Source organism: Brassica rapa, chromosome A02 (genome assembly GCF_000309985.2).
Source record: "Brassica rapa cultivar Chiifu-401-42 chromosome A02, CAAS_Brap_v3.01, whole genome shotgun sequence".
Classification (NCBI taxonomy): Eukaryota; Viridiplantae; Streptophyta; class Magnoliopsida; order Brassicales; family Brassicaceae; genus Brassica; species Brassica rapa.
In genome coordinates this window covers 10,004,104-10,027,067 of record NC_024796.2, presented here as the reverse complement: position 1 = coordinate 10,027,067, position 22,964 = coordinate 10,004,104, and the positions used below count along the sequence as shown (strand labels likewise).

General features: G+C 30.9%; 3 protein-coding genes across 4 annotated transcripts; 2 read left to right on the top strand and 1 right to left on the bottom strand.

The window, feature by feature from the left end:
* Positions 1–633: 633 nt before the first annotated feature.
* LOC103852444 (annexin D5) lies at positions 634–9,834 on the top strand. 2 transcript variants are annotated; one of them, XM_009129349.3, is made up of 8 exons: positions 634–3,120; positions 3,208–5,378; positions 5,452–5,597; positions 5,818–6,036; positions 6,113–6,328; positions 6,408–6,497; positions 6,582–9,049; positions 9,138–9,834. In XM_009129349.3, exons 2-7 carry the CDS (start codon positions 5,303–5,305, stop codon positions 6,783–6,785), a joined length of 951 nt encoding a protein of 316 aa, XP_009127597.1. In that variant the 5' UTR covers positions 634–3,120; positions 3,208–5,302; the 3' UTR covers positions 6,786–9,049; positions 9,138–9,834. The 2 variants fall into 2 exon arrangements, with proteins under 2 accessions (XP_009127597.1, XP_033139582.1); XM_033283691.1 differs by having other exon boundaries at positions 6,408–9,834.
* Positions 9,835–11,296: 1,462 nt separating this feature from the next.
* Positions 11,297–13,153, top strand: LOC103852443 (E3 ubiquitin protein ligase RIE1). The gene is made up of 5 exons (XM_009129348.3): positions 11,297–11,852; positions 12,136–12,252; positions 12,366–12,498; positions 12,577–12,735; positions 12,820–13,153. Exons 1-5 carry the CDS (start codon positions 11,401–11,403, stop codon positions 12,979–12,981), a joined length of 1,023 nt encoding a protein of 340 aa, XP_009127596.1. The 5' UTR covers positions 11,297–11,400; the 3' UTR covers positions 12,982–13,153.
* A 991-nt stretch (positions 13,154–14,144) lies between these two features.
* LOC103852442 (loganic acid O-methyltransferase) lies at positions 14,145–21,387 on the bottom strand. Its single transcript, XM_009129347.3, has 3 exons — positions 19,275–21,387; positions 17,585–18,235; positions 14,145–17,089 (listed from the first exon to the last, which is right to left on the bottom strand). The coding sequence occupies exons 1-3, from the start codon at positions 19,359–19,361 to the stop codon at positions 16,742–16,744; spliced, it is 1,086 nt and encodes a 361-aa protein (XP_009127595.1). The 5' UTR covers positions 19,362–21,387; the 3' UTR covers positions 14,145–16,741.
* Between the last annotated feature and the right edge of the window lie 1,577 nt (positions 21,388–22,964).

The window sequence follows — 22,964 nt, the reverse complement described above, 5'->3', positions numbered from 1 at the left end:
ATTAATATATTTTCGAGTTTGGTAAAATAATTCATAGTATGAACTAAACAAATTGAAAATCTCCTTCATTTTTTTTCTAATTTTTATAGACTGAATACAATACATTTTAAAATTTTATTTAGTTATACTATAGAACTGATATTTTCTTAGCATAATTTATATTTATATTTCTATGTTATTCATTTTAGTATATTGTGGGATTTTATAAGTAAATAGATTATAATAATACTATATTATTAATTATGAAATCAATTGGTGCATTAATTTAAAAATATTTTAAAATTTTATTAAGATTTTGTTAGATTTTTTCCAACATATTTTGTTATAAGTAAAAATAAAATTTAAATTTACAGTTAAGAATTATTTATTAATATCTATATAATTTATAAGTTTTTTTAGAAATATTATATATTAAATAGATTAACTTAAATAATCAAATAGATGTAATTGATGAAATGGACCTAGTATGCATTTTTATGGTATTTCTTTTAATAAAGAAGATATATAATATAATTATAAAATTTGAAAAATAGCATACACTTTTATTTTATTTTGTTTTATAATAAAATCTTATTTAAATTAATGTATAATAGTATATATTATTAATTACGAAATTAATCAATGCTATTAATTGAAATAAAATATTTTAAATTTTTAGAAAGATTTTGTTACATTTTTTCTCAACATTTTGTTATAACTAAAAATAAAATTTAAATTTACAGTTAAAATTGATGTATTATTAATATCTTTATATATTTAATAGATTAATATAAATAATTAAATAAATGTAATTAATGAAATGGATCTAATAAGGCTAGTATGACATTTTTATGGTAGATAAAAATGGTACTTCTCTTTTAATAGAGAAGATTTCGGCTAATCAATCCAAAAATCCAAAAATTTGTTTTCGCATCTAAATTAGATATGAATTTGGTCAACTTTCACTGCTCTTTAATTAGTTAAAGGTAAGCAAAACGAGCCCATTTGTAAGCATCAAAACATAAAAGTTCCCCGATTTTCATTTTTAAATCTCTAATTTGTTCTCTTAAATTTTGTCATTCCTCAGTCGTTTGTTGCAACAAATAACAGATTGTTCTTATGTTTCATTCTCGGGTTGTTTTCATTTTTTATTTTATTTTTGTACGTACAGTCGGGTTGTTTTCATAAGAACAGAATCCCATGTATTTTTTGATGATCGAACAGTCTTGGAAGTAGGTCGATCACATGACGTCTTAATGGAAACTCCAGCAGATACAAACTTTCAAATTTTGTCCTAGCTAGTAGAACAGAAAGACGCCTTTCAGTGGAGTTACTAAAGCACTTCTCCTTTACTGCCATAGAAATATTGATCTTTCGTGATCGAATTTTTTTGTAATGAAGGGAATTTGTTAAATTCAGGTTTACTATGAGCTTTCAACTCAAAACTAATTGGCAATTAGTGGATTCATCACAACCCTTTATATATTACTTAATGTCCCATTGATTTTTCAATGTGGGATACATATCCCTTAATATCCCTCCTCGAGATGATGGCTTTTATCGGCCAGAAATCTCGGAAACTTTTTAAGACAGTTATACTCGGTCGAGCGAATCAATTACGACCTATATACCCGGTCGGGTACGGTTAATATTAATTAGGGGTTTAACTTACTAGGATCTGGGCTCTGATACCATGTTAGATTCGGGTTTATTATAGGCTTCCAACTTAAAACCAATTGACAGTTAGTGGATTGACCTTAACCCTTTATATATTACTTAATGTCCCATTGATTTTCTAATATGGGATACATATCCGTTAATATCCGTTAATAGAATTGGTCGTTTTCCCAAAGATTTATCCTACTCATGACTCAACGTTATGACCTTGTCAAGCCAGTTTGTTCGTGTTATCCATTTGGTTCTTATCAGTTTGATATGAAAAGATGTTGATCTAATTATAAGTAACGTTAGTATTTATAAATATGAATTAATGTGGTATAAAAGAACACATATATAATTAGATGAGGTATAATGACAAAATCATTATATTTATTCTGTTAAAAAAATATAATGCAAGATTTAATATGTGGTATACACAGAGGATTAATGAAAATGTAAAAATATAGAACATATGAATCTAAGATATGAATGGTTTATGTAATACTCCCTTCGTTTTATAATACATGACGTTTTAGAGAATTTTATTTCCAAATTATATGACATTTTTAATTTTTTATACAAAATTTATTAACAACTAATATTATATGACCAATGATATTATACATTCTATTTTTTTATTTTTTGAATTGTGGTGAAATAAATAATTAATGATGTTATTGTTTAAAATATATAAGAAACTAAATGTGTGCACAAGACAAAAAAATCATGTATTAGGGCATTTCCAACCCAATTCTATTTTTCACTTTAAAATAGAGTTTATAATAAAAATGCTCTAATGTTACATTATTTCTCACTCTATAATAGAGTAAAGGTTTACTCTAAATATAGAGTAACTTGTTTTTTTTTCATCATTCTATTTTATACTCTAAAATAAAGTACCATTGGAGCAAACTTAAATTATATTATAGAGTTATTCTAATTTAGAGTAAAAAATAAAGTAAACCATCGATGATCTGGAGAAAGTGCATGTAACTTTTACAAATAAAGTTCATATCTTGTTTTGCATGTCAATTAATATACAGATCATATACGTCAGTTTGGTAAAGTAATCATTTGACTAGTATTAAATGAAATTATATACGTTATCTATTATTTTCTATTTGACTTCAATTTTGTTTAAATTTGTAACTTTTTTTTTTTGAGAAAGGGCTTTTAATTTTTTTTTAACTCTTTAAGATTATATATGACAATATAAGCAATCAATTGTTTAATAACATAACCGCATTTTAAAGGTGATATATTAAAATGTAATATATTTTTCCTCCTTTTGGTCAAATATATTTTACCTCTTTAAGGTGACAATATCTGAGTTTTGATTTCAGTATAACACTATATATAGGCAATTTGACCAATAGAACAAACATTACATCTTAACTAAGATCGTCTAAGATAAACGAAAGATGATTTCTAAGACCATTTTCGTATGCATATTCGTCTTCTCCTTCTTTGCTCTACATCAATGTATGCATAGGTTTCTTCATATCTTTATTTTATGTTTTCATTGTCATGTCAGTGTTGTGTAAATGATGTGTGGTTTCAAATATATAGGCAACCAAATGGATGTTGGAGAAATAGAGAGCAAGCTCGTTATTCCAAAATGTATCCATAGAAGATGTTCAGATCAAGGCTTTTTCCAAAGAGATTGTTGGTGCTGTATGAAAGATCGAACGCTCCCTTGTTTCAAAGAACAAATTGATTGCGATTCAGATAGGCGTTGTCCTCCTATACAATTAAGACTTTAGAAAATCAATGTAATATTATTATTTTTTCAAATCTATATAAATGCCATTGTCCAAACAATAAACCAATATAAATGCAACTAACAAACTATGATTTTAGCCTATTTGAAATCATGAAACATTTGCGGTTCATTTGAGATGAATAAAGGCAATTTGTTCTAAAACGCGGCTGCCGTGACCGGCTTTGTGGCGTTTAAGGGCTCGATGGTTCCCGGACCTCTCGATTTGGTCCAAATTGGTGAACTAGGCGGAGTTAATAGAAAAAATCGTTTTTTGTCATTCTAAGGCTCCGAATGGTAACTGCGGTTTGAGCGGTGCGGAACAAGCGGTTTACCTGCGGTGCGGTTCTAACAGTTATAATAACGTGTAGATATATGATATATATAGAGATATTTGTTACTGTTAACTGCGGTGCAGGGCGGGACGGTTCGTAACATTCGAAGCCTAAGGCTTAAAATCTATTCATATATGAATAATATATGAGTTTAGAGGGTAAATTTTGATTGAAATGCAAAAAAATTAAGATAATGTGAATAATATCAATGGCGGCCATGGAGAATATTTGTAGAAACCCTAATCTATCAATGGGGAAGAGGAATATTTTATGGAAATGTCCTCCATTTAATAAATCATGAAAAAAGAGAAAATGTGCCGAGGGAGTAAAATATGAACTCGTGGACGCAAATCAGGGTCCTTACCATTAGGGTTGGGATCAGGATACCCGAAATTTTTTGGATATTCAGATTCGGATTTGCATCCGTCAAATCTGTGATTTTGGTATTCAGATCCGGATATCCGCGAGTATCTAGATCCGGCTTCGGATCCGTAAAAAAATATTTTTTTCTAAAATACTAAATTTTTTAAACTAATATGTAAATTAAATATTTCTACAAAATTTATAAAAATGTAAATAAAATTATAAAAATTTAAAATATAATAATATAAGACTTATTTTATGTATAAAATATTAATATATCAACTATAATTATTTATAAAATTTAAAATTTAATATATTTAAAAAAATTTGGATACGGGTCCAGATATCCGGATCTAGATTCAGCGAATCTGATATTTTACTATCTGGATCTGAATCCGGGCACTCTGGATATTCTATTTTTGGAGCGGATCTGGATCGGATCCCGGATAATAAGTCTCAGCCCTACTTACTGCCAAACCATGTTTATATCATTGTTATGTATTACAAATACTTTAATTATATATACGTTTATTTAAAAATAAAAATAGACATAAAATTAATCTCTAAGTAATTCCCGATTAAACGACAACTTTTACATTAGGTGCTATACCCAACCGGAGTGTAAGAATTAACGCCTAACGTATTTCCGAACGAGGATCTCATATATAACTAAAAATTTAGTGATCGATCAAAAAAGTTATAAGCAAAATCTTATATATTTTAAATTTTTCTATTTGTTATCCATGCATATAAATTATAAAATGACTTGAAACTAATAAAAATGAAATAATATATTAATTAAATATGAACTTATATACTTATGAATATTTATACATGTGCAAGGGCACGTAAAAACTACCTAGTTACCTAGTAAATATATAAGAAATATAACATATTATTATACTTTTTAATTATAAAAAGTTTTGTGGGAATTGTTTATATTGAAGCATCCATCGTCACATTTAACTGAACGAAACAGAGAATTCAACTCCTGAAACCAAGGTCCAATGTCCATTTCCTTGGCATATTTCATATTTGGCAAAACACATTTTCCCTAAACTATTCAACATCCACAAATCACCACCACCACCAACAAACAAAATCCAAAACAAGATCAAAGAAATACAAAAAAAAAATCAAGAAATTAAGAAGAAGAAAATCTTATAACTATCTTGTTTTGAATCTTATTGAAGACGAAAGAGAAAAAATGGCAACAATGAAAATACCAATGACGGTACCTTCTCCTCGAGTCGATGCCGAGCAGCTCTTTAAGGCCTTCAAAGGTATTATCTTTAATGGTTATAAACAAGGTTTCTTCCATCACATTTTAAATTATAATCTTGTGCAAATTTTCAGGAAGAGGTTGCGATGCTTCGGTAATAATCAACATCTTAGCTCACCGCAATGCAATGCAACGAGCTCTCATCGAACAAGAATACGAAACAAAGTTCTCAGACGACCTTCGCAAACGTCTCCAATCCGAGCTTCACGGTCATCTCAAGGTATGCCTTACAAGAAACGTTATTCATCTAGACATATGATTTAAACCATGCTCGTTTTTTTTTTGTATATGGATTACATGCTATTGTATCAAGATATTACATTCAAATATTATTCGGTTTTTATTTTATAATAGCATCTGAAACTAATTGAAAAGTAAAATATACTAGTATATATTAATAATGAATTAATTATTATATAGATGCTTTTTCTTGGTTTCAGAAAGCCCTTCTTCTGTGGATGCCTGAAGCAGTAGAGCGAGACGCTTCAATACTGAAACAAGCACTGAGAGGAGCCGTGACTGATCACAAAGCGGTCGCTGAGATTATATGTACACGCTCTGGCTCTCAGCTTCGTCAGATCAAACAGGTTTACTTAAACACTTTTGGTGTCAGGGTCGAACAAGACGTTGAATCTGAAGCTTCTGGAAATCACAAAAGAGTATGTATATGATCTGATGAATCCTTTTCACTGAGATAATGTTAGAGTTGACATGTATATATATTTATATAAATAGGTTTTGCTCGCTTATTTGAACACTACACGGTATGAAGGACCAGAGATCGATGACAAGATCGTAGAGAATGACGCTAGGGTTCTCAAGAAGGCGGTTGCGAGGAAGCACAAGTCTGATGACCAGACATTGATTCAGATTTTTACAGACCGAAGCAGGACTCACCTGGTCGCTCTTAGATCTACCTACCGTTCGATGTTCGGCAAAGAACTTGGAAAGGTAGTAATAATAATCAAGAACCAGAAACTTGTTACTCAAGAAACCCTTTATAGTTTAAGACATTATTTGATCTTGATAGGCCATTAGGGATGAGACACGTGGGAACTTCGAGCATGTCCTTCTGACGATCTTACAGTGTGCTGAAAACTCTTCTTTCTATTTCGCAAAGGTAAACCTAATCTCATGTTTCTTGAACTATAAGAAACAGTTTTTTTTAGAGGTTAGAAGCAGTATGACAAATGAAACTCTGCAGGCGCTGAGAAAATCGGTGAAAGGGTTAGGAACAGATGACACGGCGTTGATTAGAATGGTGGTGACAAGAGCAGAGGTTGATATGCATTACATTGTTTCAGAGTATCGCAAGAGATACAAGAAGACTTTGTACAATGCTGTTCAGTCTGATACAAGTGGTCACTACAAAACTTTTCTCCTCTCTCTTCTTGGCCCCAACGTTTGATCTTATGTATCTATATATATATACCCAAACCTTCACATTCATTCTTGGAGTATTTTTTTATATATCTATATATCATTCAATAATTCTTGTAAAAATATCTTGAAAGGAAGATATAATATGTTCAACAAAGAGCAATTGAAAAGCTATGTTTTGCAGACAAGAGTAATCACTTCAAGGTTGGTTGTTAACTGTCTGATACATTTTCCATTGAGGCAAGGATGATAAGAGCTTCTTGAGTAGCTTACAAGTATAGTCTTCCCAAGAGGTAATCGCGGCTGATATATCCCTCAAGTCAAGTGAATCCTTGTGTTGCTCATTGAAGCATGAAAACTGATTTCAGTGGATTGATAGTTTCTAACTGAGGCTGGGACATAGCTGCCAGCTCGTCTACGGGGTCATTTTCGACCCTGGAAGCTTTGAGCTCAGAAACCTTCCAGTGGTGGAACTGAACAACCTGTTAGCCGTGTTAATAACTAACGGCCTTGGAGAAACTCACGTGAAGTTCGGTTTTGAACATATGATTAAGAGAGTAGTAACCTGAAGAGCATGAAGAATGTTGGTAAATTTTCGGGTGAGCAGCTCTCCTCCTTTAGCTATTTGTATTGACCCCATGAGTTGTTCAGAGGCATCTAGAGAAGGATCTTTGTCTTCTTGACTTGTACATCTAAACCAAGAAGATGCAACCTCGCAACGCAGACATCAAAACATAGGTTTTGATTAGCATCTTGATGATGACAGAACCAGTACATGTTAGCGGAAGCAGGTACATTGATGGAGACAAAATTCAAGTGATATGTGCATTGGGAACGACGGGAAACAAGATTAGAATCTTCGTCATGGGATGAATCCTGGCTAAACCACACTGCAAGAGTTAATCTTTCTCCATCTGTTACCTGTGATCACCCATCAGTTACTTACATGGAAGTCATAAAAACAAACAAAGGAGGCTGTATTAATAACCCGAATGAATATTCCGATCATCAGCTGTGTACATGACAACATCCTGGTCAAGACAACCAAATATAAGAACCCGAATTCCAAACTGACCAAACTAATTTACAAATCAGTTCAATATATATCATTTTTGGATCAATTTGTATCCAATCGGTTTTCAAATAAAAATCGAACCAAACAAATATCCATAAATTTGAAAGGGTATGATCTAATAGGTAAAATGGCTATTACCGGACCGGATTATCACTTCCAGTTCAAATTTTTGGTTTGGTTTTAGTTTAGAGTTTCCCGTCCGATCAGTTCCAGTTTGGGATGTTTGGGTAAATTGTAACTGGTTTAGGACTTAAAGTATCTCTAATGTATACTTTTATAATTTTCTCTAAAATAGAGATTTTTATTATAAAAGTGAAAATGCTCTAATACATATATCTATAATAGAGTTTCTCTATTTTAAAAAGACAGTTACTTTTTGCCAAGCGGATAAAGACTCTAAACCAAGCGGTTCAACAAGTATCAAATTCAAAATTTCTACCAACTAGTCCAATCGTTGCTATCCAAATCCCTCTAACTCTATGATCCAACACATCTATACTATATTAAAAGGGATATATGAGCTCCATTGAGCCTATCCACGTCACCCAATTAAATCAACCAATCATACAATTTTAATGATCCACGTCATCATCAACACCAAGCCAGCAAGTCATCTTCTCCGTTTTGTATATCGGGCACGATTTTTTTCACTCCTATACGACTTCTCTCCTCCCTCCTCCTTCAATTAATCATCCTTTAAACACAGTAACGTTTCATGGTTCAGCTTCTCCTCTATTGCTATATACAAGCCGTATTTTTTATTTTTGGTTCTGTCTCAATATATTCCTTTGCTCACCACTTCCATGGTGATACCATTGCTATGAAGCCGGGAATGGAAAATTGAAGTAGGTTGTACATATATTTATAATTATTTGATCCAACTTCCTTTCTCCATCGTCGTCTTTTTAGGATTTTGGATTATTCTTCTCCTTTGGATTGCGTTTCTAAATAAATCTTCAATTGGAGTTCCAGTGATCGAAATTGGCGTCGAAATCATCAACCCTTTAGACTCTTTGAAACCTAATTATGATATCGGGCACAAAGTATGTATCTTTATTGTGATTACAATCGTTTGTTCTGATTTTAGAAGATTTAGAGAGTGAAAGTTGTGGTCTTTGCGATGGAGTCAGCTATAGAAATCAGTTCAGACTGTGATGTTGAGATACAAGAAACTAGAACCAGCCTCCCTCTTCCCCATCCACGGTTACCTCCTTGAGGTTCTCGCTTATCCATTGTTATTTGTTTTGCTGAGGGAGTTGTCAAGTTAGTTTACGTAGCTTGTGCTGTGTGTTTTTGATCTTGCAGGCTCTCATAGAAGGGAACTCTCTGCGCTGGGACCTCTTCCAATGCAAATGGTCTCGCAAGAGTGGGACTTCCACTATCCTCTTCACGCAATGGGTTTGAAGCCAAGCCACTAACTAATGGGCACATCGGATCTCAACAAGATGTTAAAGATGTTAAAAGGGTACTTCCTCCATATCTTACTCGGCCTCCTATGCCGTTGAGACCGGATATTGTCGGTACGAGTAATGGGAACGGGAGTCACTTTCGTGGGTTTATATTGCTACTCCAGCTGTGTCAGTTCCAGGCAACAACGGTAACTTTGGTGGTGGTTATGGTGGGTTCCATGATGGGATGGGGATGGGGCGTGTCATTAATGGCGATCGGTTGTTTCCTCCATCTGGGGCGCATGGAACAGCTGCTTCTACCTCGCATTTCAATGGTGGAAGTGATCCGTTGCATAGGAATGGCATGGGTGAAGATAGGAGTTCGGAGAATGACGAGAGGCTCATCTATCAGGCTGCACTACATGTTTTTATCAGTATCCCAGCTCTTGTGTAGTTCACATACTCTTTTGCCTTTGGTGGTTTTAATACTATGTTCTATGTGCAATGCACTTCTCTCTTTCACCAGATCTTTGTCCGTTGGAACTTATTTTAAACCATTATGCCAGTGGTACTGAATTACTGCAATGAATGAATGGACTAGGCTTGTTTCTTTATGGTTAGTTATATGTCAAGAGAGATTAATATTTTTCTTAGGGTTCACATGTCTTCATATTCCCAATGGTGCTCGAAACAGAGTAACATGCTGACTTTGTCAGTTTTAGATAATGTTTATGAGCATTGTTTTCTTTCTCGATGTTCTCTAGAAACATCACTTTTGTATGTAATTTGATTTGCTTAACCTACTATTTTCCGCTTATTATGTGTACTGTCCCTTTTGTCTCAAAAGCCATTGGTCACCCTCTTTGAGAAGTTTTGAGGGTGCGACGAGATTCTCAACCCAGAGATGAAAAGCGCAGGAGAAGTGATGAACATCACTTTTAAATTCCCAAGCGTGTTCAGAAAGGGTTTGGTACAAATATATGACTAGCTGTGTAAGTTAGCTGTCTCATTTGCTTATTTCATGTAGAAGTACTGAATATTGTGTAGTTATGGAAAATTATCGAGTGGCACAAAGACGAAAAAAAGTTAGAAATTAAAAAAAAAAAGTATTTTTGGTAGCTAGATTTTATTTGCTATTATTGTCCTTAGAATCATGTTTTCAAATTTAAACTCACTGATCAAGTATTTGACTGTTATTGAAATTTGACCAAAAGAATATGGGATCAGGATGTTAAAATAGATCATTGGTTTGTTTATAGAATTGTTTATAATTTTAAAGTTTTCAAAATACACATTTTTAGAAGAAAAAAACAGCAGCAACGTACTACCTTTAAGCCTTGATGTTTCTTTTCGAAATCAAAGATTTACAATATTTTCAGAACTGGCTGCTGATATTATCATGGATCTGTGATTATTCCTTTGTGGAGTGTAGAGTAGTCAACATATTGTACTGCCCCTGCATGGCATGCTAAAACAGAATCGAATGAGCCTCTGGAGACTGGAGATAGACCACACTCTTGCACTCCAGTCATTGCTCCGAGTTATCAAGGTATTTTCGACCATTCGAATTGATCTGCATAAATTAATGACACAATTTGATGATCAAATAAGTATCTTAAATATTATACATCAGTTTACAAATGTATATATATATGACTATTGATTATTTGTTGATTTTTCTATTGAAACTATGAGCTGTGCATAGGTTTGGATCAATAGTAATTAATAACATATTTCTATGAGAATCCAACAAATATGTCAGATAAATAAGTATTTAGATTACAGTTTTAATTAACTTTTATTAATCTGCATTTTCATCATCCTATATATATATATATATATTATAATCAAAAGATAACCACTTTAAATTTAAATTTTAAGCATTTTAAATTCGTTATCAAATATTTGTTTTTTATAAATTAACCATAATTTATGTATTTTATATATTATATGCAAATATATTTTTCTGAACCCGGGCGTAGTCCGGAAAAACCCCTAGTCTGTTTAAAATCAATTATTAAACAATTAACAACACTTCCCAATCCCCAATAAATCACCGATTCACCAAATCATTTTTTTTTTTCAAAACAAAGCAGCTCCTCGCCATGTTGACCTTCAGGTCCTAAAAGCTCATTTTGAGGGTTGTGTACGAACAAAACAAACCCCCAGATTCACTTACCATGTCTTCCTCTTCACCAACCATGTCCGATTCCACCTCACCTCTTCTCCGCTCCCGCCAATCCCCCCGCCGCCGCCAGCCCTTACTCGCGTCGCTCATAGGCCGAGCTTCGGGTCGGCGAGGAGCTTCGGTGGTTGTGAGAGAGACGGCTGCACAGGAGCTCGAAGACAGACGAGCCGATTGGGGCTACTCCAAACCCGTCGTGGCTCTCGATATGCTCTGGAACACTTCCTTTGTAGTTGTCGCGGTGGTGATGCTTTTGATCTCAAAGGAGGAGGAGCCTAACGTCCCGGTTAGGCTTTGGATCTGCGGCTACGCGCTTCAGTGTCTTGTTCATGTGGTGCTTGTCTGGTTGGAGTTTAGGAAGAGGAGCATGCGCGGTGGGGATTTGGAAGCTGGTGAAGGTTCTGGTCGTGATAGTGATGATGAAGGTGGTGATGAGAGGATCCTCAGGTTAGAAACTCAATTTTACATTAGATGAATGCAAAAAGTTAGATACTTTACGACATTTATCCAGACCCGACAATGCTTCTTGTCTTTCTTATGACATGATTATATTGAAGAATACTTTTTAGCTTGTGTAAGAGAATAAAAAAAACATTAGTCTATAACTCTATATTGTCAAAGTTGTATACTGTGTTTGATCATGGAAGCTAAGAGCAAGCCGTTTCCGTGTCTTTTGTTATTCTTTAAAAAAATTATTTACTAATGGATTTTTCATTATCATATTTCTCAGCGCTAAGACTTGCGAATCAATGAACACCATTGGGTCATTTGTATGGTGGATTGTTGGCTTCTACTGGCTTGTATCTGGTGGTGAAATCCTTCTGGAGAATGCTTCGCATTTGTACTGGTATGGGTTTAATATTTTAAAAGTTTCTTTATGAAAAGTAAAAACTCTTTCAGCTTCTTTCGATCTCATGTTTCCTTTGTTTAGCTGATTGGTAATGACTTAATGCTTTGCAGGTTGACTTTTGTTTTCCTGTCATTTGATGTGTTCTTCGCCGTCTTTTGCGTTGTGCTGGCATGTCTTATCGGAATCGCCTTATGTTGCTGCCTCCCTTGTATTATTGCTCTTCTTTATGCTGTTGCCGGGCAGGTAGAGACTAGAACAGCAACCCTTCAAATCACAAATTAACTTTCCTAGCAATGGACAGCCCTTTGTGTGTGTTTTCAGGACGGTGCATCAGAAGCAGATCTTAGCATCCTTCCCAAGTACAAGTTTGAGATGATGAACGATGGAGAAAAGCAAAGTGACGGTGGAGGGAAAATGATACCCATGGAGGCAGGCACTGAGTATTCAGGAAACGAACGAGTCCTTTTGGCGGAAGATGCTGTAAGTTGTTATTTTAGAAAGTTATCTCGTGAAACTTCTTTTCAGAGCTTTCCTTTAACGGGGTTTTTGTTTGTTTGTTTGTAGGACTGTTGTATATGTCTGAGTTCATATGAAGATGGAATAGAGCTAGTGACACTTCCTTGTAACCACCACTTTCATTCGACGTGTATTGTGAAATGGCTGAAAATGAATGCGACATGTCCATTGTGTAAGTTCAATATTGTCAAAGGCAATGAACAAGACTGAAGTAAAAGACAGTGACTGTCTCATCTACTAAGTTCTCTTTAATCCGTGTTTTTTTTTGTATAGATTAGAGATACAGAAAAATGATCTTGTCATGCGTAAGTTGTAAAATAAATGTAACTTTGTTGTCTATCCCTTCATTTATCAAATATAGATAGATATATGTTTATGCCCAGTGAAACATTAGTTCGGTTTTTACATTTTAAAAAAAAAAATTAATAAGATAACCGTATAACCTCTACATTCTTAAAAGTTAAATTTATTGTTTTTATTAAATTGTTTATATATACTATTAAAACATGATCATTTCTGTTTTTCTCTTTTTAATGAAAAATTGATTTACCTAAAATATCTTATTTTCTAAAGAAAATTTAATTCTCAATAATGATATTTTCATCTTTTGGTTTTGGTCTATGACTACAAGCTAGATTTTTAATCAGGATTTTCAAAACATGGAATATTTTACATTGTGAAAATCAAGTAAAAACGTATCAAATGTTTGCTAGAGATGTTAAAATTAGTAAACCGCCTCATTTAACCACTTATGTAGTTGCTTTGAAGACACTGCTCATTTCTACACACTAGAAAAGCACACCTGAGTACGCTTCCCCCTTTAAACTTGGCTTACCCATTTGTAACACTAATAACATCTATATTATTAAAACTGAAATACAAATAAAAATAATTTTCTTTTCAACAAGTTATTATATTAATTATTATTTCATTTTAACTCAATTTAACGGTTTCATTAATAATATTACCTTAATAATACATCACATCATTATTTATATTACCATCAAAATGTAAAATAACCAGATTTTGCATATGGTTAAAAGTATGATTTATTCTGATTTACTATTGTTTATCTTACTTTCAATCGGTGAAAAGCTACATAGCTGAACACATAATTTAAAAATATAGTTTATATGAACAAATTAATAACTTAAATAAAAATAATAAAAATGTATTACATACATTATTACTTTATTTTCCACACCATATAACTATTTTACTAAATAAAATACTCTTTTTTATTTCAGTTAATTTAGCTAAACACTTAGAAAGAAGTTTTTCTTTTTTACTGAATCAGTAGGCATAGACATTCGGCAACCCATTTAGGTACCGGATGTTTCTTTTGGGTATTGGATTTTTTTTTTTGGTTTTTGATATTATAAATTTATGTGTGGATTTCGATTTGGGTCCTCTCGGATTTAGATAGTTCGGTTCTGATATATATGAACCTAAAAATATCCAAATAACAAACGTATCTGAAATGGGTTCGGAATACTTGTACCAAAAAATAACTAGATTATCCGATTCAGTCCGGATCTTTCGAATACAATTAGTTATATGGCGATACATCTAAAACATATAACACTAATCATGAAAAATAAATATAAATTTATAAAAACGTAAGAATCAATATCCGTGCGGACGCACAGATTAAGTTTTAGTACACATTAAGTTTAAACACTAAACAGACAACAAAAAATCACCTTCATAAGAAAATTGAGTGAAAGATAGGTTGATGTACATTCATTTTCAACATACGTTATTATTTTTCTTTATATGTTGAATAGAAAAATATATGTTAGAAGCATATCCCCATTTTTGAAGATTTAATTCGTGTTCAATTATTATTGTTTGAAAGTTGTGAAAATCTTTGAGTAAATTGAAAATTAATGATATTAGTATGCTTAAATAAATTCATATCGTAAATATAATTATGAAAACTGAACTATTAATTATGTTATCATTTCAATAGTTAAAATCTCTACATAATCTAGTTACTATTCAATTTATTATATTACAACTGAATATTGTATATTTTATTTCTATGAAAAAATTAATTGTTCTCATATTATTTTTGGGTGCAAATCTCCTAATAATAGGAAGGGGATTTGTTATAATGGATATATCTCTTTCTGATAATATTTCAAAACAGGTCTCAAAATAGATGCATTCTTAAGTTTATTATCTCGTTATTATGATTTATCAAAATATTTTTTAATTTTATAATAACTAAAACTATGTATATTTTGTTTTACATATTTATCTTATAAAAAGAAAGCATAAACCTATTATGTAGCATATGATTAGCGATCTTTAAAGGGATATCTTCTGTGGGAACGTTGCAAAGTTGTTTATATATGATTTACTTTGTGTATAATGTATCGTAGGGAATTTCAGCGATTTATCTTCTTACATATATATATATATATATATATTTTCACGACAAAATATCTATTTTATTACTCAATTTTAATGTAGTCTGGATAATTACACCGAAATAGAACAACCAACAAAACAAAAAAATCCTATAAAAAGATTGAGCGGTTCTAGATAAGTGCATGATCTGCAGTTTTATTTTATCCCCGATGAATATAGAATATCATGAAATCTAGAAATCTTCTATTCAGTTTTTGTATCTCCTTCAACTCTGTCGAGGGATCAAGTCTTTGTTGTCCCTCTCAAAAATATATATTTGGGTCAAATATCAATTTTACATATATAACACATACATGTTATAGTGATTTGTCCCTTTTAAGGAATCTTGTCCCCATAAATCAAAACAGGCAAAAAAGTAAAACTAAAAAGCACATTCAAAACAAAAAAAGAATAATATACTTACATATAATTTTGTAAATGATACCGGATATATAAATAAATAAAATCGAAAAGTGACCCCAAAAATAAGTGTCACAGGATCGATGCCTAGGAGGCTAGGATGTATAGTGAATAATTGATCCTCACGGCTTCTTAGTCTAATCTGTCATTCACATGTTCATCTTCTACAGGATAATTCAAATGGAAACATATATGTCTTGACTTTTTTTGTTAATGGTTTTAACTAAATATGCTGTTTAAACTAAATATTGTCCTTTTATTTCACCCAATAGCCATTTATAATTATGCTTGGGATTTTCCTTTAGTTAATGGTAATAAGGGGTTTTTCCTTTAGGTAAAGGTATATTTTATGCTGTTTAAACTAAATATTGTCCTTATATTTCACCCAATAGCCATTTATTAACTAATTGTTAAAGTAAGTATGATGCATAACTATTCTCCACACTTCTGTTTGAACCAAAAACTGTCCTTATATTTCACCTAATAGCCATTTATTGACTTATTGCTTAAGTAACTATGATGCATAACTATTCTCCACACTTTTGTTTTTATTTGTTTATATTAATTTTTATAGGTCTATTAAAATATGGTTATTTATAATGTAGGTCAATTATAAATATATTCGGGACCACCTTCTTTATTTTGCCACAGGACCACATTTGTTGTTGTTGTTGGCAATTGGCATTCACAACTCATACAAACCTATAATTGAGTTCCGACCAAGTTATGATACTGACTAGACTATAAGTTTTTATCAGTCACCTAACTAATTGGTAATTTATCCACCAAATGCATTACGTCAAACTTTTGGTAGAAAATCACGTTAATCTGCTTCAGTTTGAATTCATTACGTCAATTTTTTGTTGTTTTATCAAAAAACGATTGATTATTATTAAAATAAAATTTTGTGTGTAAATGACCATGAAATTATCATAGTTTAGTTTAAGAAATAAAACGTTATAAATCAATGCTATTGGAATTGAATTACACAAATGCAAATACTTAGAAAAACAAACATTTCATATTAGCGAAACACACAACTGTATACCCAATATCTGACCCCTCTTCCGGATTAAACCAATCAAACCATTAAACAAAACACACACATACAAAAAAAAACTTGTCAAATAAAAATTCATTTTCTTTTCAACGCAAAGAATAACATGACTTTCTCACGGTAACTAGATTCAACCTTCTCGGTGAGTCCGACGAGCTTGGTGGTGAGACGGTCGAAGATGTCATCGAGGAGATGGTCACCGAAATGATTGATGAAGAGAGATCCCATTGTGGCCTTTATGCAAACAATCCATTGCCTCACATCCTCCACGTCCATTGGCCGTTTTAGCCAGGCCGTGGGGTCCATCAGCTCCATAAATTCGACAGTGAAGCAGCCATTTTTCTCTACCAAGACTGCTACCTCCTCAGGCGACGCCGAGTAGATCGGTACGTTGAACGTATCCACTTGCTCTTCGCTGATTAAACCCTACATGGCCATCTCATTAAACTCGATATACAAACCCATTATTGGTAATAGACTAAAGAGATAAAATATATATGTTAAAAGTTTCAAAATTAGCTTTTATTCATGTAGTAGCACAAAAATCAAAATAAAAAAATTGTACAAGTTTTTGTAGGACTGTTTCGGTTTATATACATGCATACGTCATGTGAAATCTATGTTTTGTCAAAAGAAAAAAAATTCTTCCCTTTTTTAAATACGGATTCCAGTTATATTAACAAGAAAATTGTTTTTTTGGTGTTTGAATTGAAACTATATTTACTTACACATGTTAAAAACGATATTGTGTCATATCCAGGAACCGGTTGCTTGGAATACTTCTTTGCAGAATAATCAACACTTTGTTTTGTATGGTGCATTAAGTAAATCTAGTTATGCATCACCTTTTTTTTACAATAATACACGAATGTCATTTATAGAGACTTTCTACATATGTTTGAGATTGTTTATAAAGAATACCTGGGATTGCATTTGAATGAGAACATCAGCCATGGAATTATACATGATACTGTCGGCAAGATTGGAGAAAGGCATTCCTAGAGGAATTCCACACATTCCAACAACCAAAAGACCTCCACTCACGATTTCTTTAGCCCTAGCTTCTAGAAACCTTTCCATGTCCCGACCAAACTGCTCTTCATAAGCTTTGACCACTTCCTCCGAAGCATTTGAGTAGTGAACCTTTCCTTTATTCCACGCCTTGGAGCTTTTGTCCAAGACCTCCTTAGGAACACTTGAAAGCCAGTGTGTGGCCCCCACCGTCAGTACAATATGAACGGAGGATTGAGGAAGAATACGGCTATAGAACGAACCGGGGACACCGACCGCAAAGTAACTCCGGTCTGGAGGAAGAGAGGTGAAGAGAGTGTTGAAGTCGTTACTTGGGAGGTCGTTAAAGAAGACGAGGAAGTCTGGTTTTGTGGAGTTTGATTGTAAGCTGGTGTCAACGGATTTGATGATGTCTTCTACGAGAAAGAATGTGTTTGGTCCAGTTGCACAACCAAGATCGGCTATGTGGAACGTGTTGGTGCATGAGATTAGGGTTCTTGCATCAATTTTTTCCATTATCAGTTTGTCTATTGTCTCTCTCAACAAACTCGCTGATCTTCTCTATGCACATTGAAAGCAAACAATATGATTTTAGTTTGATAAAATTTCGTATTTAATTAAAATGTTGCATTCCAATTGAGAACCTAAGTGAATCACACTTTATGTCCGAAGAAAAAATGCGTACGTCACTGGAAAACAGAATACCGTAAACCAAAAACATTTTTTAAGTCATTTACTTAATTGATATTAGTTTTGTCGAAAAGAATATAATTTGAAACAAGTTTTTCATTAGAATTGGAACCAAACCTTTTCAGACTAATAAGCTATAAAAGTATTTTGCTACACGGATGAGATGAGATCCAAACCAATAAAAACCGATGAATAAAAAATAAAAAGTCATATTTTTCCTAATAACATAATGGTACCCTCGAGCCTAGATTTAGTAAAACTAATATAGTTTCCTTCATAGTTAGCCAATTAACGATTACACCTCTTCGTAGGACAATGAAGCCTCATAGAAATGTTTTTTTTTTTGTGGCTCGCTGAGTTCTGGATATTTTAAAATCTTTCTTTAAGTTTCTCTAACAAAGTACATCTTTTGATTAGAAAATGTCATGCAAGATATTATGAAAATGAAGTCAAATTTTAATTTTTCCCTTGAAGTAATGGCCCTCCAAGTGATCCGAATAGCCAGCCAAGTAATATTTCTATTTAAAATTGACTGAATTTCTAAAATATTAATTCCAACATTTGAAATGATTTTATATTAAATTAAATAATTAGTAGAGCTAAAAAAAAACTTTCAACTCTTTTATTTTGTTTTGGGGGAGGGGGGGGGGGGGGGGGGGGGGGGTTCCTACTAGCTAAATCACTATATAATTGTAAAGCATGATAGATTGATAGGCCACACATTCATTTTATAAATCTATGAAAATCTCATAGTTATTCTTCGAAAGTTTTCCTCAGCAAGAATATTTTAATCAATAATTCTGCTATTTCCTTAAATTAACTGACAGACCAATCAAATCTAGTGATAAAAGTAACAAACCAATTAAGAGTATAAAATACGAAGAAGAGCAAAAATTAAGTGAAAAGAAACCTGCAGATGGGAATTCTTAGAGTAGCTGTCAGGGCCATCTCCTCCACTCATAGGAAGTGAATTAAGAACAATCTCTACTTGCCCCATTATAATTTTTGGTCCTTTTCTTCTATACTTTGGGTGTAGACTCGCTGCTGCCTATCAGTTATATAGGCAATGCACTTAACACCCAGTGCTTACATTGTATCCTTTTTTAACAATAACTGGAATACTACATAAGAATATAAGTTCCCACATAGGAACTGGAACATAAATAATACTTTTTAAAAAAACTGTACCAATTCACTTATCGACAATTGATTTTAAATTGAAAGTCTATAAAATATCTAAATTTAAAACGGTATCAGAATCCGGGAATACTCTGCCCAACTGTACTGAAATCAATATGACCCATCGAAAGAAGCCTGATCAATCTTAAACCAGCATGGTTCAAATGGTCCGACGGTCTGGCCAAATTGAATCCTACACTAAGATATTGTCGAGATTAACAGTTATAAGAACTATCATCTCGAGAGAAGATGCGAAAATATAAACTCCCACATCGAAAATTTATTAAATGAGACATAAGTAATATTTACAATTCAATCAATTTATCACGAGTTAGTTTTAAATTGGAAGTCCATCACAAACCGAAATTTAACATACTAACACTTTATTTATTATTAGTTTAGTGTCAACCTCATTCTTCCATAGGGAGAGAATTAATTTACTTTAGTCTTGATTTACATCTTGAAAAGATTATATTCCTAAGACCGAAAACACTTTTTGTCTAAACAAATCACTCCCTTTTTGTGGTCATAATACAATGTTTCATTTTCTATTAATTTTCCTGTATATATAACTGCAACAGCAACATAACATTAACACTAATTTTTGTTTTAAGTTTCTAAATGGAGATCATTGACATATAAGAGATAAACTAAGAGATTGAAATTACAGATAGAAAGAATTAAAAAATGAGAAACCCTCTAAAACTGAATAAACCACATATAAACAATTTTTATCAACGACGTATATAATGTGGATTTAATCAAATAAGTGATATCTAGATGATAATAACACAGACCACTATGTTATATGTTCTGGTCATCATCCAAAAAAAACATAATTGGTAAGTTTGTAACCAATTTTAGATGTAAAAATCAATTAAATTTCTTCTCAAACCACAATGGTCATATTTCTAAGAAATGGGAATCTGAGTATATATTATGAGATTCAGACTAGGCAGCATCTTCACTGTAGTGAAATAAAATAACTTTTTTTGGTAATTATAAATACCCGATGGTTTTTAAACTAATTCAACTCAGTAACAAACTAACCTCTCTACTACAATCAATCATTCAATCTCACTCACTGAGCAGCAGCTGAGCTCAAACACTTCCGTTTTACCATATTCAATATTCAATGGACATCTACTACATATATGTTTTATAAATATTATAAGCTAATAATGAATATCAGTGATTATTATTACAGTGGTCCTAGTAGGCTATCTACTACTTTTAGAAAACTACAATACATGTGGTACTTTCTTTTTAAAAGTATACTAATTCAACTCAGTAACAAACTAACCTCTCTACTACAATCAACCGCGCGGGTGTTTGTTTTCACTTTTCTATACAAAAATTATTGTTTTTAAACATTAGTGGTATATATTTTTAACGTTAATCATATACTTAAATGTTTATATAACTATTTCAAATACAATAGTTTTATAATTTACATATTATAATTAATCAATTGTTTAAAATTGTATGTATTTTAACTTCTTATTATATATTTATCTTATTGTATTTGCATTTAGTTAATAAGCATATTAATATATTCATGAGAAAATATATTTGAAAATTATTTTGTATTTAATTTATACTAAATTCTAACCCGTGATTCAAAGCTGTATTTCTTTTTACTAATATTTTTTTATGCTTATTTGTTTTAGATAATATATTATTGTTTATACAAAAATTTAAGATATGTTATTTTTTAAGACATGTATTATATGGTTTGCTAATTTTAAGCCGTTCTATCATCATATTATATTTTTAAAATAAATAATTTATATTTATGAAAATAAAATTTATAAATCTATCAATTGAATATAATTTTATCATAATTATTTAAGTATAATAATTGTATTTTAACATGATCATGACTATAAAGTAGATAAAATAGGATATAATTTATTTATTTTTCATTTTATAAACGATAAATTATAATACATTAAATTATTGTTAAAATATTCTTACGCTGATTTATTAGAATTTTTATATTATATTTAAAATGAAAATATATTATGATTAAAGTAGTTACAAAGATTCTATATTATAAGCTTTAAAGAAATACAAATTAATTTTTATACATGTATTATATAGTTTGCTAATGTTAACTCATCTTACCAATGTATTATATTTTGTTTTTGAACATAAATATTTTATATTTACGAAAATAAAATATATATAGTTTATAAATTTAATACAATTTTATTATATTTAGCTCAATATAATAATTTTTTAATATGATTGATTATGATTATATAATATATAAAATATTACAGAATTTTTTTATTTTTCATTTTATAAACGATTAATGAATTTATTAATGTATAATAATATTTCAAACTAATTTCGAAATTAGTAAAAATATTTAAATATAATTTCAAAAATAAAGATCTTGTAAAAATTTCTTAAAACAGATTTGTTAGAATTTTAAAATAAATATATTTATATTTAAAATGAAAAGATATCAAAAGATATTATGATTAAAATATTTTAAATATTTCATGTATTATTAGTCTTAATAAAATACATTTAATAAGATTTCTAAGTGATGATCCAAATTAAAAAAAAAAATCACACATGAAGGAGGTCATAACTTCTATTTATAAATCGACAAACACCATAGATTAATATAACACAAATCGATAAAATAATAACATAATAATTTTTTTAGAAACTTTTATGTAAATCTATGGTCCCATTAAAATTATAAATTAATAATTTATGTGTATATACATTTTATATAAGTACAACTCAATAATTATATTATTTTTTATATTCACAATGAAATTATATTTATATTTTCTTAACATTTAATATATTTTGATGAGATTTAGTAAAATTATATCTAAAAAATATTTAAATTCTAAGAAAAATATTTTATATACACCAAGTAATATAATAAAATTTATATAAATGTTGAATTTTGAAAATTTAATTAATGTATATACACTAAAATAAAATAAAAATCTTATTTTAGAAATAAATTTATCTTAAAATAGAAAAATCTAAAATGAATTTTTTTTACAAATTAATAGCCCTATAAATAATAAAATACCAAAGTCCTAACATTATTAATTTATAGAGTTTGTACTAATATCCAAGAATAAATCAAAAGATGCCAAAATATATAATAAAAATTTTAAAATTAGTTTGTTTATATCTCAATCAATGTGCATCTACTACTGATTCCTTTTTTTTTTGCTTATATTTCTGTCAATGCCTCTAATGGAATTTAAGGATAGAAGATAGCTACTAAAATAGTAGAACTAAATGAGCACATAAAATGAATTTTTTATTGACAAAAGTTAAAGAATTTTATAATTTTAATTTAACAAAATCATTAAAATATATTTACATATATTTTGTTATTATTTCCAAAATATTTTTAAAGAAACGTCTATTTACTTAACAA

Bases quoted from the DNA above. Each gene is read 5' to 3' on its own strand.
- LOC103852444 (XM_033283691.1), top strand. From the start codon at position 5,303: ATGGCAACAATGAAAATACCAATGACGGTACCTTCTCCTCGAGTCGAT. The intron at 6,037-6,112 runs GTATGTATATGA...TTATATAAATAG, and splicing joins CTTCTGGAAATCACAAAAGA to GTTTTGCTCGCTTATTTGAA. The intron at 6,329-6,407 runs GTAGTAATAATA...TGATCTTGATAG, and splicing joins TCGGCAAAGAACTTGGAAAG to GCCATTAGGGATGAGACACG.
- LOC103852443 (XM_009129348.3), top strand. From the start codon at position 11,401: ATGTCTTCCTCTTCACCAACCATGTCCGATTCCACCTCACCTCTTCTC. The intron at 11,853-12,135 runs GTTAGAAACTCA...CATATTTCTCAG, and splicing joins GGTGATGAGAGGATCCTCAG to CGCTAAGACTTGCGAATCAA. The intron at 12,499-12,576 runs GTAGAGACTAGA...GTGTGTTTTCAG, and splicing joins TTTATGCTGTTGCCGGGCAG to GACGGTGCATCAGAAGCAGA.
- LOC103852442 (XM_009129347.3), bottom strand. From the start codon at position 19,361: ATGGGGCAAGTAGAGATTGTTCTTAATTCACTTCCTATGAGTGGAGGA. The intron at 18,236-19,274 runs GTTTCTTTTCAC...CAATGTGCATAG, and splicing joins CTAAGAATTCCCATCTGCAG to AGAAGATCAGCGAGTTTGTT. The intron at 17,090-17,584 runs GTATTCTTTATA...ATGGCCATGTAG, and splicing joins TCATTCAAATGCAATCCCAG to GGTTTAATCAGCGAAGAGCA.